Source organism: Hemiscyllium ocellatum, chromosome 25 (assembly GCF_020745735.1).
Source record: "Hemiscyllium ocellatum isolate sHemOce1 chromosome 25, sHemOce1.pat.X.cur, whole genome shotgun sequence".
Classification (NCBI taxonomy): domain Eukaryota; kingdom Metazoa; phylum Chordata; class Chondrichthyes; order Orectolobiformes; family Hemiscylliidae; genus Hemiscyllium; species Hemiscyllium ocellatum.
This window is the reverse complement of record NC_083425.1, coordinates 34,989,529-35,004,245: the sequence shown is the minus strand read 5'-3', so window position 1 is coordinate 35,004,245 and position 14,717 is coordinate 34,989,529. Positions and strand designations below refer to the sequence as shown.

The window sequence follows — 14,717 nt, the reverse complement described above, 5'->3', positions numbered from 1 at the left end:
TTCACAATGCAGCCAGATAAGCCATTACAGGGAGGAAGAGGATCAAGAGAGTGAGTGGCCAAAGTCTGCTTCTAATTCATAAGTAGAAAGGCAGTAAGTTCCTTCTTAACCTTACAACACCGATTTGTTTTAACTTTCATAACTCTCATATTCTTTGGCTTGCACAGATGATGCTTTAAAGGGGATGGGGTCATTGTCTCTCATGCTTTTCTGACTAAATTAACATATTCAACGCTGCATAACATGACATTGTCCAAAACTCTGCTCAGCATATCCTTTGTCACACATAGATTCTATGTGTTCACTTATTGCCATGATCAGTATGTTTTGTGTATTTCAATTGAATAATAAATCAAATTCAGCAGGAAGATTTTGTCAGTATAAAATTAAAAAGGTTTCTTTATCTCTTGTACTTACGTCAATCTCAGTGAAATGTCTCTCACACTCATTTTTACATGCACGCCTCTCTCTCAAGAACTAAATACTGGAAAATATAATGTACTGTTGGATTATAATTACCTGTTCCTGGAAAACTGTTGTGGTATAGTGGTAGTGCCCCTACCTCTGGGCCAGGAGGCCTAGGTTTAAGATCAACTTACTCCGGATGTGTGTCATAGTATACCTGAACAGGTGGAATAAAATAACGTGTTATCAGTCTCTGATTTAGGAACTGATGGCCTAGCGGTATTATTGCTGGACTGTTAATCCTGAGACCCAAATAAATGTTCTAGAGACCTGAGTTCAAATCCCATGACAGCAAATGGTGGATTTGAATTCAATAACAGCCTTGAAGTAAGAGTCCACTGATAACCATGAATATTTTGCTGAGTGTCATAAAAACCCATCTGGTTCACTATCATGCACTTTAGGGAAGGAAATCTACCATTTTTCTCTGGTCTGGCCTACATGTGACTCCAGACCCACAGCAATGTGGTTGACTCTCAATTGCCTTCTGGGCAATTAGGAATGTGCACTAAATGCTGGCCTAGACAATGACACACTCACCTCATGAATGAATAAAAAATAAATCATTAATCTCCTGTATTGCAGGTGTATAGTTTCCTGAATGGGTTTGTGCTTTTACAACAAAAGGCCTTTGATAAGGTGCCACAGGGGAGGCTGCTGAGCAAGGTGAGGGCCCATTGTGTTCGAGGTGAGCTGCTGGGATGGATTGAGGATTGGCTGTCTAACAGAAGGCAGAGAGTTGGGATAAAAGGTTCTTTTTCAGAATGGCAGCCAGTGACGAGCGGTGTCCTACAGGGTTCAGTGTTGGGGCCACAGCTATTCGCATTATATATTAATGATTTGGATGAGGGGACTGGGGGCATTCTAGTGAAATTTGCCGATGATACGAAGTTAGGTGGACAGGCAGGTAGTACTGAGGAAGTGGGGAGGCTACAGAAGGATCTAGACAGGTTGGGAGAGTGGTCCAGGAAATGGCTGATGGAATTTAACGTGAGCAAGTGCGAGGTCTTGCACTTTGGCAAAAAGTATAAAAGCATAGACTACTTTCTAAATGGTGAGAAAATTAGTAAAGCCAAAGTACAAAGGGAATCTGGGAGTGCTAGTCGAGGATTCTCTAAAGGTAAACATGCACGTTGAGTCCGTGATTAAGAAAGCGAATGCAATGTTGTCTCTTATCTCAAGATGGTTGGAATATAAAAGCAGAGATGTGCTACTGAGACTTTATAAAGCTCTGGTTAGGCCCCATTTGGAGTACTGTGTCCAGTTTTGGTCCCCACGCCTCAGGAAGGACATACTGGCACTGGAACGTGTCCAGCGAAGATTCACACGGATGATCCCTGGAATGGCAGGTCTAACATATGAGGAACGGCTGAGGATCCTGGGATTGTATTCATTGGAGTTTAGAAGATTAAGGGGAGGCTTAATAGAGACGTACAAGATAATACATGGCTTGGAAAGGGTGGACGCTAGGAAATTGTTTCCGTTAGGCGAGGAGACTAGGACCCGTGGACACAGCCTTAGAATTAGAGGGGGTCAATTCAGAACAGAAATGCGGAGACATTTCTTCAGCCAGAGAGTGGTGGGCCTGTGGAATTCATTGCCACGGAGTGCAGTGGAGACTGGGACGCTAAATGTCTTCAAGGCCGAGATTGATAGATTCTTGTTGTCTCAAGGAATTGAGGGCTACGGGGAGAACGCTGGTAAGTGGAGTTGAAATGCCCATCAGCCATGATTGAATGGTGGAGTGGACTTGATGGGCTGAATGGCCTTACTTCCACTCCTATGTCTTATGGTCTTATGAGGGTCTGTAAAGCAAATGGTTCATAGTAAGGTTTCTTGTAGTTGAACTCCACGAGTCTGATTCTCAGGTGAATTTGAAACGAACATTTTGAGGAAAACTCAGTTAGAGTCGCCTACTTTCACATTTAATTGCTTTGGCTTTAATTACTTGTAGTGAATCTATGTTCTGGCTTTTTGACCAATGGAAGTATTTGTTCAGTGGCTTTGTTGGAACCTTTATGCAGATCAGTAAAATATTGTTCCCTTACCATATGATTTTTCATAAGTTCCAAGTCTTTTCTAAATAAAGGAAGTGTTCATAATGATTTCACAATCTGTGTTGTATTTAATACCTTTTAAGATTTCCCAGTCTAGTTTGGATGGGGAAAAATATCCTGATGCAGCATCATACAATGATACTGGTCATATCTTTTCACCTTCCACAAACTGAATTTTGATCTTCGTTTTTGTTCAGCCTGAAGCAGGAAGACGTAGTCTAGAAACTCTCTTATCCTTTGTGTTGGTTCATTTCTCAGATAAAGAGAAATGCAAATTCCCTGAATGGTTCTAACTATCCAGATTTAAGTAAGTATTCACCTGAAACTGTCAGTAGCACAAATGCCAAAGCAGCAGCCACTTCAATAGCTTGCTTATGTCCAGTTTTTTTAAATCATTGACAATAGGATCTTAATATGATGCTTCACTTTATTACCTCATTGCCCACTTACATTCATTGGCTCTCAATCACCCATGCTGTTTTTTCTAATATTCTCTCCTTTGGATTTATACCCTTTCATCACCTTGACATTTCCTATCTTTCTAATCTTTCACAGCCAAGAATCCAGTTTTCCTGCAATACTCTTATTTTGCACATATCTTTCAGCTTTCTCAATTCTAAACTCTGGAAATCCCTCCCTAAGCTTGCCCAGCTCTCTCCTTTGAGCTGTTCCTTAAAATTTACTAGTTTAGCTAAGTTTTAGTCCAATTGTTCTATTAGCTACTTTGGTTTGGTATCAATCTTCATCCTATTTTGCTTTTGTGAAACATCCAAGGATATGTTCCTAACTGTTAGCTATGACGTAAATCCTAATTGTTGTCTTCTGCATATTTTTGCTTGGTTATATGCTGGTTTTGCTTGGAAATGACTGGGTCACTGTACAGCTATCTAAATTTACAAATATTCCATAGAATCCATACAGTGTGGAAACAGACCCTTAGGCCCAGCAAGCCCACACCGACTCTCAGAAGATTATGCCACCCAGAAACATTCCCCTATTACTCCACATGTACTCCTGACTAATGCACCTAACCGACACATCCCTGAAGACAATGGGCAATTTAGCATTCACCTAACCTGCACATCTTTGGATTGTGGGAAGAAACTGGAGCACCTGGAGGAAACCCACACAGACACGGGGAGAATGTGCAAACTCCACATAGACAGTCGCCTGAGGCTGGAATTGAAGGCAGGTCCCTGGCAATGTAAGACAGCAGTGCTAACCACTGTCGCCCCAACTAGGTTTTGGGTTTCTTCCCACATTCTTCTAAAAGCTTTTGAAGTATACACCTTATCCATAAATATAAAATGTATGAAGTCATTTGGCTTGTTTCACTGATGGCATTTGGAGAGCTATTTAATCCATCCCAACAATCAAATGTTTTATTAATTGGAGCCACTGCAATGGTTTCTATTCCCATTCACACCCAGGTGTTGAAACAACCCAGTGAGATGATTCAGAAAAACCAAATAACTGAGGATGCTGGAAATCAGAAACAAAAGCAGAAATTGTTGGGAAAACTCTGGCAGCACCTGTGAAGAGAAAGCAGAGTTAACATTTTGGTTCAGTGACCGTTCAATGAAATGATTCAATCTATTAAACCTTAAGGGTGCCAGAGCCAAGGTTTGATTCCAGCCTCGGGCAACTGTCTTTGTGGAGTTGTACATTCTTCCCGTGTCTGCAAGGGTTTCCTCTGGGCGCTCCGATTTTCTCCCACAGTCCAAAAATGTGCAGGATAAATGGATTGGCCATGCTAAATTGCCCATTGTGTCCAGGATATGCAGCTTAGGTGAATTAGCCATGGGAATTACAGGGTAAGGTGGAGATTCTGGGTGTGATACTATTCGGGAGGTGGGGTGCAGGGTAGACTTGATGGGCTGAATGGCTTGTTTCCGTATTGTAGGGATTCTATGATTCTATATGGGGATTTTAATTTGGAATGGTTAATTAGTGGTAAGGATCACGGGTTTCACCATGGCATGATGTCAAGATGATTGTGGAACGGCTAGGAGTAGCTCCAGTTGGTCCACAGGGCCATTTTTTTGTATGACTTCATCATCACTATTGGTGGTAAAACAGTTCAGAGAGTGTTCAGCACATGGCAAGCAGCTCTATTCTGAAGTGGTAATTGGGATCCTTTGGAAAATTTGTGATCATGAATTTCATAGTAAAAGGACTCTAATTACTTAAAGCTGTGATATTGGGCCAACAATCAAGGTGGACATTTGCCCAGATATTTCAATCAGCGTCAGAAACCCTATTTCCAAATTTGACCCGGCCAACTTGCTTCTAGGTATCATCTCTGCTGGAGTTCCTATAACCAACTTGTCCAGGAATTCAGTAGTAAAGGAAATCCTGTTGGAGACCACATCCCCTTTTGGAGCAGACTACTGTGTTCTCTATATTAAATATCTAGTAGCACAGCTAGCCACTTTGATAGCTCCAGGAAGAGGCTAGCTATCTCAGATAAGTGTGGGGTTAGAATGCCAGGTGGGTGGGGGAATGTTGGTTGTGTACCAGATAAACATGGTGAATAGGATGTCAAGGTGCCAGGTAATTGAATGAAGGATTACGGTAGTTTGGAGGCATTGTCCATTCTAACACATGGGTGGGATGTGAGGGTAGACACAGTTTTTTGGGGAAGAAGTCAGGTCAGTGGGGAGGGGTTGAGTGTTACCAGGCCCAGAATGCGTGAGGTGGGGAATGTCATGTCAAGGTCCGGTTGAGGATGAGGAGTGACAAGTGCAAGGGTCTAGGTTGGGTGGAGGTGGTGATGACTGGGAGGATGGATGTCAGGCCTATAAAGGTCAATTGGGCTGGGGGTGGGTGAATTGTTTACAGGAGATCTAACAAGGGTCTAGGTGTTAACAGCTGGGAGGATACAGATGGGAAGGAGGGTCATTTTTGAGTTGAGAGATCAATTTAATGGTTACATAACTATTAATTTTAAATGAAACTGAATGTTATGAAGCGCCTGACAGTAAAGGGCTTTTACAGCAAGTTCCAGTTGCAGTGGCACTACCCTTTGGTATTTTCAATAGGACACTAAAGGCTGACAACTAGACAACTGCCCTTCTGAGGCAAGGAAACAGTTGGGGTTTAAAGAATATACGCTGTGATGTTAAAAGTTCAGGGTGTGGCAACACAGTCTGCCTACCTCTCACAAAATGTCTCCTGAGCCAGATGAGGGTCATTCTTTCCTATCGTTTAATCAGTTCCTTTATCCACTGCCAGGGTTTACTCTGAATCCTCACAGCTTTGATTTTAATGAATGGGTTTTTTGGTGTGAAATTTTCTCAAGAACAGTTTGGAAGTTGAGTTTGCACATTCCATTCAAGTTGTCTCTTCCTACAGTGTGGTCTCTTTGTCTCTAATGGTTGATATTTTATACTGAATAGAAGCGAGTCTTGTCTATAGTTATCAATGCCTACCCTGCTACATTTATTAAAAATGCATTAGCTAGTTTCCAATCATTGGTACTTCCCAGTGCCCACTGACTTCCTCAAAATGTTTAGCAGTTTTTCACAAAACTGTTCCCCCAGCTATTTCAGCACTTCAGATAACGTATTTCCTTCAAGAATTCCTCAATTTCAAAGGAATGTGGTGACTCTCCTCTTTCAGTCTAAATGCTTGTGAAGTTAGCTACTTAATTTCTCCATAATTACCAACCTGTTCATGAGATCTCAGTCTGAGTTTATCCTTTCACATGGACTACCAGTTTATTGATAATCCATCATGTTTGGGCATGGGATTCACTGTCTTCGCTAAACCACATTCCTCCTACACTATGAGCCTTCTCCAAGTTGGTTGATATGCCTTACAAGACACTTAGTAAAACACTGAGGTCCAGCACATCCTGAAGTTGAGCCCCTTCCAGAACTAAAGTTACTGCAGGGGTATGCAACAGATATTGATAAATCTTAGCCTTTATATCTGTAGTTGTAAGTAGGAGTTGTGCGATCATGTTGGGTCCAAATGGGCATGAAAGTGTGTTGCTGGAAAAGCGCAGCAGGTCAGGCAGCATCCAAGGAGCAGGAGAATCGACGTTTCGGGCCCCCTTCCAAATGGGTATACCTGGATTTCGATATAGCACAATATGATCTGTTTGGACTTATTCACTACCCAAACTGATAGCATTTTGAAATATTGCTACTTTCACATGGCAGAGCAATCTTGAACACAATGTTTAGTTTGGCTAGCCTTCTGAAAAACTGATTTACAAAATGAAATCATAGATTCATACAGCATGGAAACAGGCTCGAGAGCCCAACTTGTCCGTGCTGACCAGTTTCCGAATCTGAACTGATCCCATTTGCCTGCATGAAGTCCATATCCCTCTAAATATTACCTATTCACATACCTGTCTGAAAGTCTTTTAAATGTTGCAATTGTACACGCCTCTACCACTTCCTCTGACAGCTCAATCTATATATGCACCATCCTCTTTCTTAAAAAAATGCTCCTCAATTCCCTTTTAAATCTTCCTGTCACCTCAAACATATGTCCTCTAGTTTTGGACTTTTCTATCTTGGCTATTCATCTTTTCTATGTCCCCCATGATTTTACAAACTTCCACAAGATCATTCCTCAGCTCCCTAATCTCCAGAGAAGAAGTCCTAGCCTCTCCTCACAACTCATAAACCTTCCAGCCTCAATAATACACTTGTAAATCTCTTTTGTATCCTTTCCAGTTTAATAACGTCCTTCCAGTAGCAGCGTGACCAGAATTGTACACAGTATTCCAAATATGGCCTCACCAATGTTTTGAACAGCCATAACATAATTTCCCAGCACATCTACTAGTGTTCCGACTGATGAAGGCAAGGTGCGAAATATTAGCAAATAGGTTAATATGATTCGTTTGAAACACATGGTCCCAATGGTATTTCTGGTATCTCCTCATCTTCCACCTATGGAGCAGATGACTACATCAATCATGCTCTTTCTTCATTTAAATATTGTCTATTGTCTTCTGAGAGAGATCATCACGCAAGACCTCAGTTGGGTAGATGAGGTGTTGCGCTTTACTTTGCATACATTCCAGCCTTCCTGAAGTCTGACAATGAGTTGATATCAGCAGTGTGAATATTAGAGCCACTTCATAGAACAGCCTTGAATTTAAATATCACCTTGGTAGGTTTCTCAAGTCTGTGTGTAGGGCATGGTCAGTCTTGTTCTATAGCATAATGCAGGCAATTCCATTTGGGACAGCATTGGAAGCAATTTGATTCGAGTAGACTTCAGCATCTCTGACATTGTCTTTAATGGCAATGTTTGAATTTAAGTCCATGATCTTCACATGGCAAGTGCATAACCAAGAGGCAGAGCTGTATTCTACAGCAGGTTAGAGTAGGATCACTGTTACTGTGAAATTACAGCAAGTTTCAAAACAAGGTAATCCTGTTTATTATTCTTGGCCACTGGTGATGAAATGAAGTCAATGGGTAGTACCCTTTTCTCAGTATTTTGGGTGGGGAACATGAGTCATGGAAGTTTGAAATAAAATCTCAATTATGCAAATAATTAACTATTCACTAAACCACAAACAAATTAAATGTAAAATTAAATATTTAGAGATATGTAATACATTTCGTATTGATAGTCTTCTGTTCATACCTGATGAGATAGTAGTATTGTTACTGAACTTGAGACCAAAGCTACTATTCTGGGTTTAATTTCAATTCAATTAATGAATATGGTGTATTAAAGTTTGTCTCACCAATAGTAATCAACTTTCACTGACTTGTAAACGCCCATTTGATTCACTAACACCTTTCAGAAAGCTTTCCAAACACACCCAGTCTGCCTCACAAACACTTCTAGATCCCTGACAGTATTGGTGATGCATGACCAAAGTAGCTCAAACAAGTGAACATGGTTCAAGGGAAATTAGGGATAGATAATAAATATTGGCCTTACCATTGACAGTGCATTCCATGAAAGGGACAGGTGGTGGTGAAAATTCCAAAAACATCTGAGATCAGTGATCTTAACAGAAATGGAGTAAAGATTTGGTATCCAATGTTCCCCATGGAGGCTGGTCAGTCATTTACATGCATTAGTGAGGCTGTGTGCTTCAAATATTAGCAGCAATGTTGTCAAGGTTTGGGTTGGGACAGCCAACTGGACTAAACTTGTCTTAGGAAACCCGATGGCTAGGGAAGTTAGAAATAGAATATTTTATTCCTAACTGCAAGCCAAGAGGAGCAAAGAAGCTTGCCCACTGCCTGCCACCACAGTTTCAATTCACCAGTGTGGGATATAGGTGGATTGGTGTTACTTCTGCAATTCTGCAATTATAATTTCTGATACAAGGCGAATGAACTCACATCTGTGTGTAATTGTTTCAGCCAGGAGCTGAGTCAACAAGAATGGGAACTATGTGGAGGAAATGCATTTTTTTTTGTATTAGCTAAAAATGTATGCAAGAAAGAAACAGGACTGTAAAACAATGGTAAGATGCTGTGAAGACAGACAGTTAAACTAAATATGCTTGTATAAACAATCGGTATAAACATCTGTTTCTCACTTTTACAGAAACACAGGAACAAACCCCAATTAAAAGGGCTTAGTGATAAGATGCTGTGAAGGGCGGCACAGATGGAGGGAGTAAATAATGGCAAGGATGTGCCCACAGCAGGAGGAGGTCAAATGGCCTTGTGAGAACAGGAATAAGCATTTTGTCACAGACAAGGCTGGATAAGACAAGAGATAAACAGGAGTAATGGGTACCGGTCTTAGGGAAGTGGAGGATGTGAACAGCGGGGGGGAACAATGAAATAAGAAGAAAATATGTAGGAACCAAATTATATAAATATCGAGTATTTGTTGAATTCAGTGTGTTTTGTCCCTGCCTTGTGGACATCACACCCACTTGCAAGTGTGAAATAAAGGGCACTACTGATTCAGATCTTGTCTCAGACTGAAATTATTGAAGTGAGTGAGCTTTGTTTCTCACACCAGCAAACCAATCTGCTCTCAAATTACCCTCTCAAACTGATTAGCAAGCTTAAATTGTCAAAAGAAGTAGCTCACTAGAAGCTTCTCAGAGATGATTAGAAATGAGCAATAAATGCTGGTCTTGCCAGCAATATGTACATCTCAAAAATGAATTTGAAAAGAAACATTTATCTCTTCATCTTGCCATAAATATGGGGACAATCCAATTGTTCAGGTAAAGACAGAATTTCCACTTCCTGTTTATAAAGTAATACAAACACACAGTCTGTTTAAACTGTCAATACACTTTATTCTTAAATCTATTATCAAGATGTATATTCTACAGTGTTCCTTAGCTATACAAACATATACAGTTTAGTGTGCAATCCAGTACCGTAAAGACAGTGCAATCCATTTCTGAAAGTTTTGTATAACCGCCCTATGAGGGAAATGAAATAAACTGCTATCGCACTTTCTGAAGCTGTTAGTATACAGTGGCAGTCACTGAGGAAAACAAAAATAACTCGCAATAGAAATACAATTATTGCACATTTTACATCACTTCAAACTGACAAGCAAATTGTTGCTATCATATTTGGTTTATAAACATAAGACCAGTTTGGTCAATTTAAAAGAAGTTAAATTCCTATGCCACAGTCAGGAATTTCCACATGAACGTGCTCAAATCGCAACATCGCCCACAAACGTATTGTACTCATCTTGCAGAAGCTGGTTACTTTTCAAGCAGGCTTCGGACTCCATCCAAAATAGACCAGCTGAATATTGTTTGTAAACGACTGCTGGATCAAAATTCATTTTTAAAATATAAACATCAGCAATTCATAGGTTCTAGAGTATCCATTTGCCACAATATGCAGATAATTGTATACTCTAATTAAACAAATGTGCAATTCACAGAGCCAATTAGGGAATCTTTCTGCCGGATACATTGTGCATAAAGAATGCATTCTTGTTTATTTCCTATATACAAGAATACACTGTTCCTGTGTCTTAAATCACAGTTTTCTTAAAACTGAGAGCAAGCATAATTTTTTAGAATTTTAAGTATAAAGAAATTGAAACAATTTTGACCCATCATCAGTAACAGTGACACCAGTAAACAGTATCAAAATCAATAAAGAACTTTATAGTATTATACCGGTCAATATTATTGGCCCATCACAATTGAATACTGGTAAATAATTATGCAAACAATTTGAACTCAAATCACCATTTCAATGGTGTGAGTTTCTAGCTTCAGAAGGACAACTATTCATTGACATTCAATTCATTATTTTTGAATTTATAATTAAAATACTCAATTGTATAAATTAGTTAGGGTTTCAATTGAAACGAAGAGTATCTTTGGTCATCTGTTTTGCTCTTAATGCGCTTTGCATACAAATGAATAAATTGGAAAACACAGGTTATTTGGTGTAACAAAATCACATTCAATTGTGCGTAAGAACACTTCTGGAAATTAAAAGAAACCAAGGAAGACAAGAAAGAAGCTGCCAATTGACACCTATTAAAGGTCTTTGCCAGGAGTTTCTACTCTTTGGATCCAAAGGAGTTACAAGTTGATACTGAACCTGTTTGACCGATTTATGAAGACAGCTTCCATGGCCATTACGTCCTGGATTGAAACTTGAACCCAAAGCTTCAGAGGTAGATTCATTATGCCATCCCAGAGGATTATACATTTTTGAAGTATCACGGAAAATAACCAAATCAATCCAACTTAACCCAAACTAAAAGGCACTGTAACAATAAAATCAAATATCCAAAACAAACTTAAATTTTAAATTAAAGCTTGGTGTTCAGTAGAGATAATGCACTCTAGCCCCTATGGAGTGCTATTGGCACTGGGTATTCCTCCTCTATGGACACCTAAGCCTGGATGCAAACATGAAAGAGGGGCAGGAGAAGGTGAGGACTGCAGATGCTGGAGGTCAGAGCTGAAAATGTGTTGCTGGAAAAGCGCAGCAGGTCAGGCAGCATCAAAGGAGCAGGAGAATCGACTTGAAGAAGGGCCCATGAAAGAGGGGCAGTCAGTTGAACTCTGTAAAACCCACTGCCTGGACCGGTTAGTGGCCACGTATGCCAGGCCCAAGACCAAATCCATGAGAAGGTTCTCTGATCTGCCCATTCCCCTCCACTAGTGACCAAAAGAGTGCAGAGCTGAAAGTGCAACCAAAAATTAAGAAGCAGCCTTCAGCAAAAATGAAAGAAGATCCGTAATTTTGTGTAATCCACATAGATGTGGAACATGTACACCTCAAGGCCAGAGAAAACACAAGTGGCTTGAGAGTCTATGAAAAATCTGGATGACCTCCTGCTTATGACAATTGTGTTCAACACACCTCACACCAAACCTCCAATCAGCAGGAGTTTCTGTGTTCATCCTGTAAACACAATCAGCCGTGTTTTTTTTTTAAAAAGTTGTCACGGGATCAATTATTGTGTTTAATGGGAAAGGAATCAAGAGAATGGAATTCTGCACCAGACATTTCTTTACTTTATGTTAACATCTTTATGTTAACATTAGGAAGCCGCTAAATTTACAACAATTTATCAAATAGAATATTTATGAATACACAGTGTTAGATTCTCCTTAGCGTGCATTCTTTATAAAGCACGAAAAGATACTCTATAATGGAGATTTATTTTTTTAACTTTGTTTGAATTCAAGTTTTGTATTTTCTTTTAGTTCCTTTTCTGACCATCCCAGTTTCACATGTCATTCCTTAATCAAAAAGGCCAGGCTACTATTCCAGGAATCTCATGGAGCTATCATACACCACAAGTTACAATAGATCAGTAAAGATTAGCACTGATTTATTATCCCCTCTGTAAAGGCTTGCATTTTCTGCAGAGTGCACTGCCTACATTATGAGTTGTAACCAGATTATTCCTCTTATGATTTTTCACAGAATTTCATGGAGTATACAATATAGTAACAGACCGTTTGGTTTAAACAGTCCATGTTTACCATTATTTCCTACTTCAGCCTTCTCCCATTCTTCCAGATCTGATGCTGTCAGAATTAACCCTCATCATTTCTCCCTGATTTATTTATCTGGCTTCCTCTTAGATGAACCTTTGCTATTTGCCTCAACCATTCTCTCTGATAGTGAATATTTCGTTCTCAGTGCTGGAAAGAGGGTTCTTCTAAATTATCTGTTTGATGTCTTGATAAATATCTTAGATTGTTGGTCTCAGGTTTTGCTCTTCTGCACATGTGAAACTCTAAAGCTCTCTATCTACACCAACATTAAAACATACATGATTTACAAGATTCATTTTTCAGAACAAGCTAATCATCCTTTCCTCATAGGTACAACTTTGTATTTCTGATATCATCTTTACAAATCTATTTTACTGCTTCCTGAGTGTTTCTCCATCCTTTTGACAATATGTTGACAAAAATCATGTACAGTAAAAACTCAATTATCTAAATGAAACGGGCAGGGAGTATTTTGTTCAGATACTCATCCTTCGGGTAACTGATCTGATTGTAAACAAGGGGTAATTTGAGTGCCAGTTATCATACATGTCTCGGTTATCCAGCAATGCATGCCATAATGCTGTTTAATTGATAACCGAAGGCTGAGTTGCCTAACGACATTTTTAACGACCTTGAGATCTTGTTCAGATAATTCGAAATTCAGATAACTGATGTTCGGATAATCGAGGTTGGACTGTACATTAGTCCAAGTGGAGGTCTACTCTTGATACAAGGTTAATGGATCTTCTCTATATTTCAATTCTATCCCTCTAGAAATTAATTCTTCATTTGTCTTTTTCTCAGTGATCTTGTTAACCTGTGTCAATTTCATGAGTTTCATGAGTTTGATATTTGTGCTCCCAATTCCCTTGTTTCTTTAACTACATAGGTTCTTGTTTGCCAAACATGTGATTTACTTTTTTTTGTACTAAAATGGCATATCTTACACACTTGTACTATAATTCATTTTCCATTCCATCTCTTTTTTTCTCTAACTTTTCTAAATATATTTTAGATTACATTGCTTACAGTTCTGATATTTTTCACCATGTTTCAATAATCCCAATCACATTCATTTCTTTATCATATATTATTGCCTTTTGTTTCTCTGTTTCATATGGATGCAGTATAAAATGGTATAGAGAAGTTTAACTCAGCATCTATCATTTTAATTTAACCTTCTGCCCTATAACATTTTACTTACTATGTATGTAAATTTAGTTTAATCTATGCCATGCTCTCCTTTCCTTTTTCATTTATATTTATGCTTCCAACAGTTCTTATAGTTTCCTCCCCCAGCCCACCACTTACCAGAGTAAAGTATTTACAAAAAAACTTTGGCCTTTATGTTGATTTGCAATTAATTATCTTTTAGTCCATTGAAAGGTTTTGATTGTTATTTTCTCCCTTAGACTTAAAATTCCTACTTAAGCTAAATTCTCTGATTTCCAGTCCACCCACTTAACATTGTGACGGAAGTTCATTCTGTCCTACAATGCATCAGGCACAACAGACTGATGGGAAATTACATTTGCACCATTTGAATTCATAAGTTAAGACCAAAGCTAGCTCCTGCTAAATTGAGAACATGAAGTTCCATGATCTGAAATGGTTCAAAAAAAAAATAGCTACCAGTTGCCTTAGAATCAGAATTTTCCTTCCCTTGCAATTTTGTTAGCAATGGCTACACATCAACTTATGTAGCACTATCTGTCCCATTTAGATCACAATTTACAACACCTGTGTCATCTGAGGAATTTTGTGAGCGTCAAGGTAAAATTAGATTTACATAACAGTAAATCTGTCAGTGCCAACACATTGCAATCAAGTCCTTTGTTTTGGCGCAACAATATTTTCACCCAGTAGTGCAATAGGGACAACGTATTGTCATCTGCAGCTCCTATGGCACAGCTCCACTAAACGTAATGATTGGAAGACAGAGGAGTGAGTAGAATTTTGACAGCTGCTGCTGCATCTGAAAAGTAGTATGTTTCCTCAACTTCTGAGGCAGACTGTTTTCAGGCTTGTAACACACAGACACCTCACACCTATAGAAGACAAAATAATATAATTACAGGCTTTTTTAGATCAAAGGGTCAATACTGGGAAAAGCAGAACAATTTTGTACAGACCAGTTTAGGCAGTAATGATTGTTTAATTATTTTAAATCAATAAGCTAGAAATTTTAGCCCCTTTGATGTATGTACACTGCAATAGTTTTCTCAATGAGTAGATTGTTTCCTTCGAAT

General features: G+C 39.1%; 1 protein-coding gene across 1 annotated transcript in view; it reads right to left on the bottom strand.

The window, feature by feature from the left end:
- Positions 1 to 9,806: 9,806 nt before the first annotated feature.
- pik3r5 (phosphoinositide-3-kinase, regulatory subunit 5) overlaps positions 9,807 to 14,717 on the bottom strand; it is a 99,627-nt gene continuing 94,716 nt past the window's right edge. Inside the window, exon 19 of the mRNA XM_060844206.1 lies at positions 9,807 to 14,516. Within this exon, the coding sequence (XP_060700189.1) occupies positions 14,369 to 14,516 (148 nt within the window). The 3' untranslated portion in view covers positions 9,807 to 14,368. The remainder of the gene's footprint in view (positions 14,517 to 14,717) is intronic.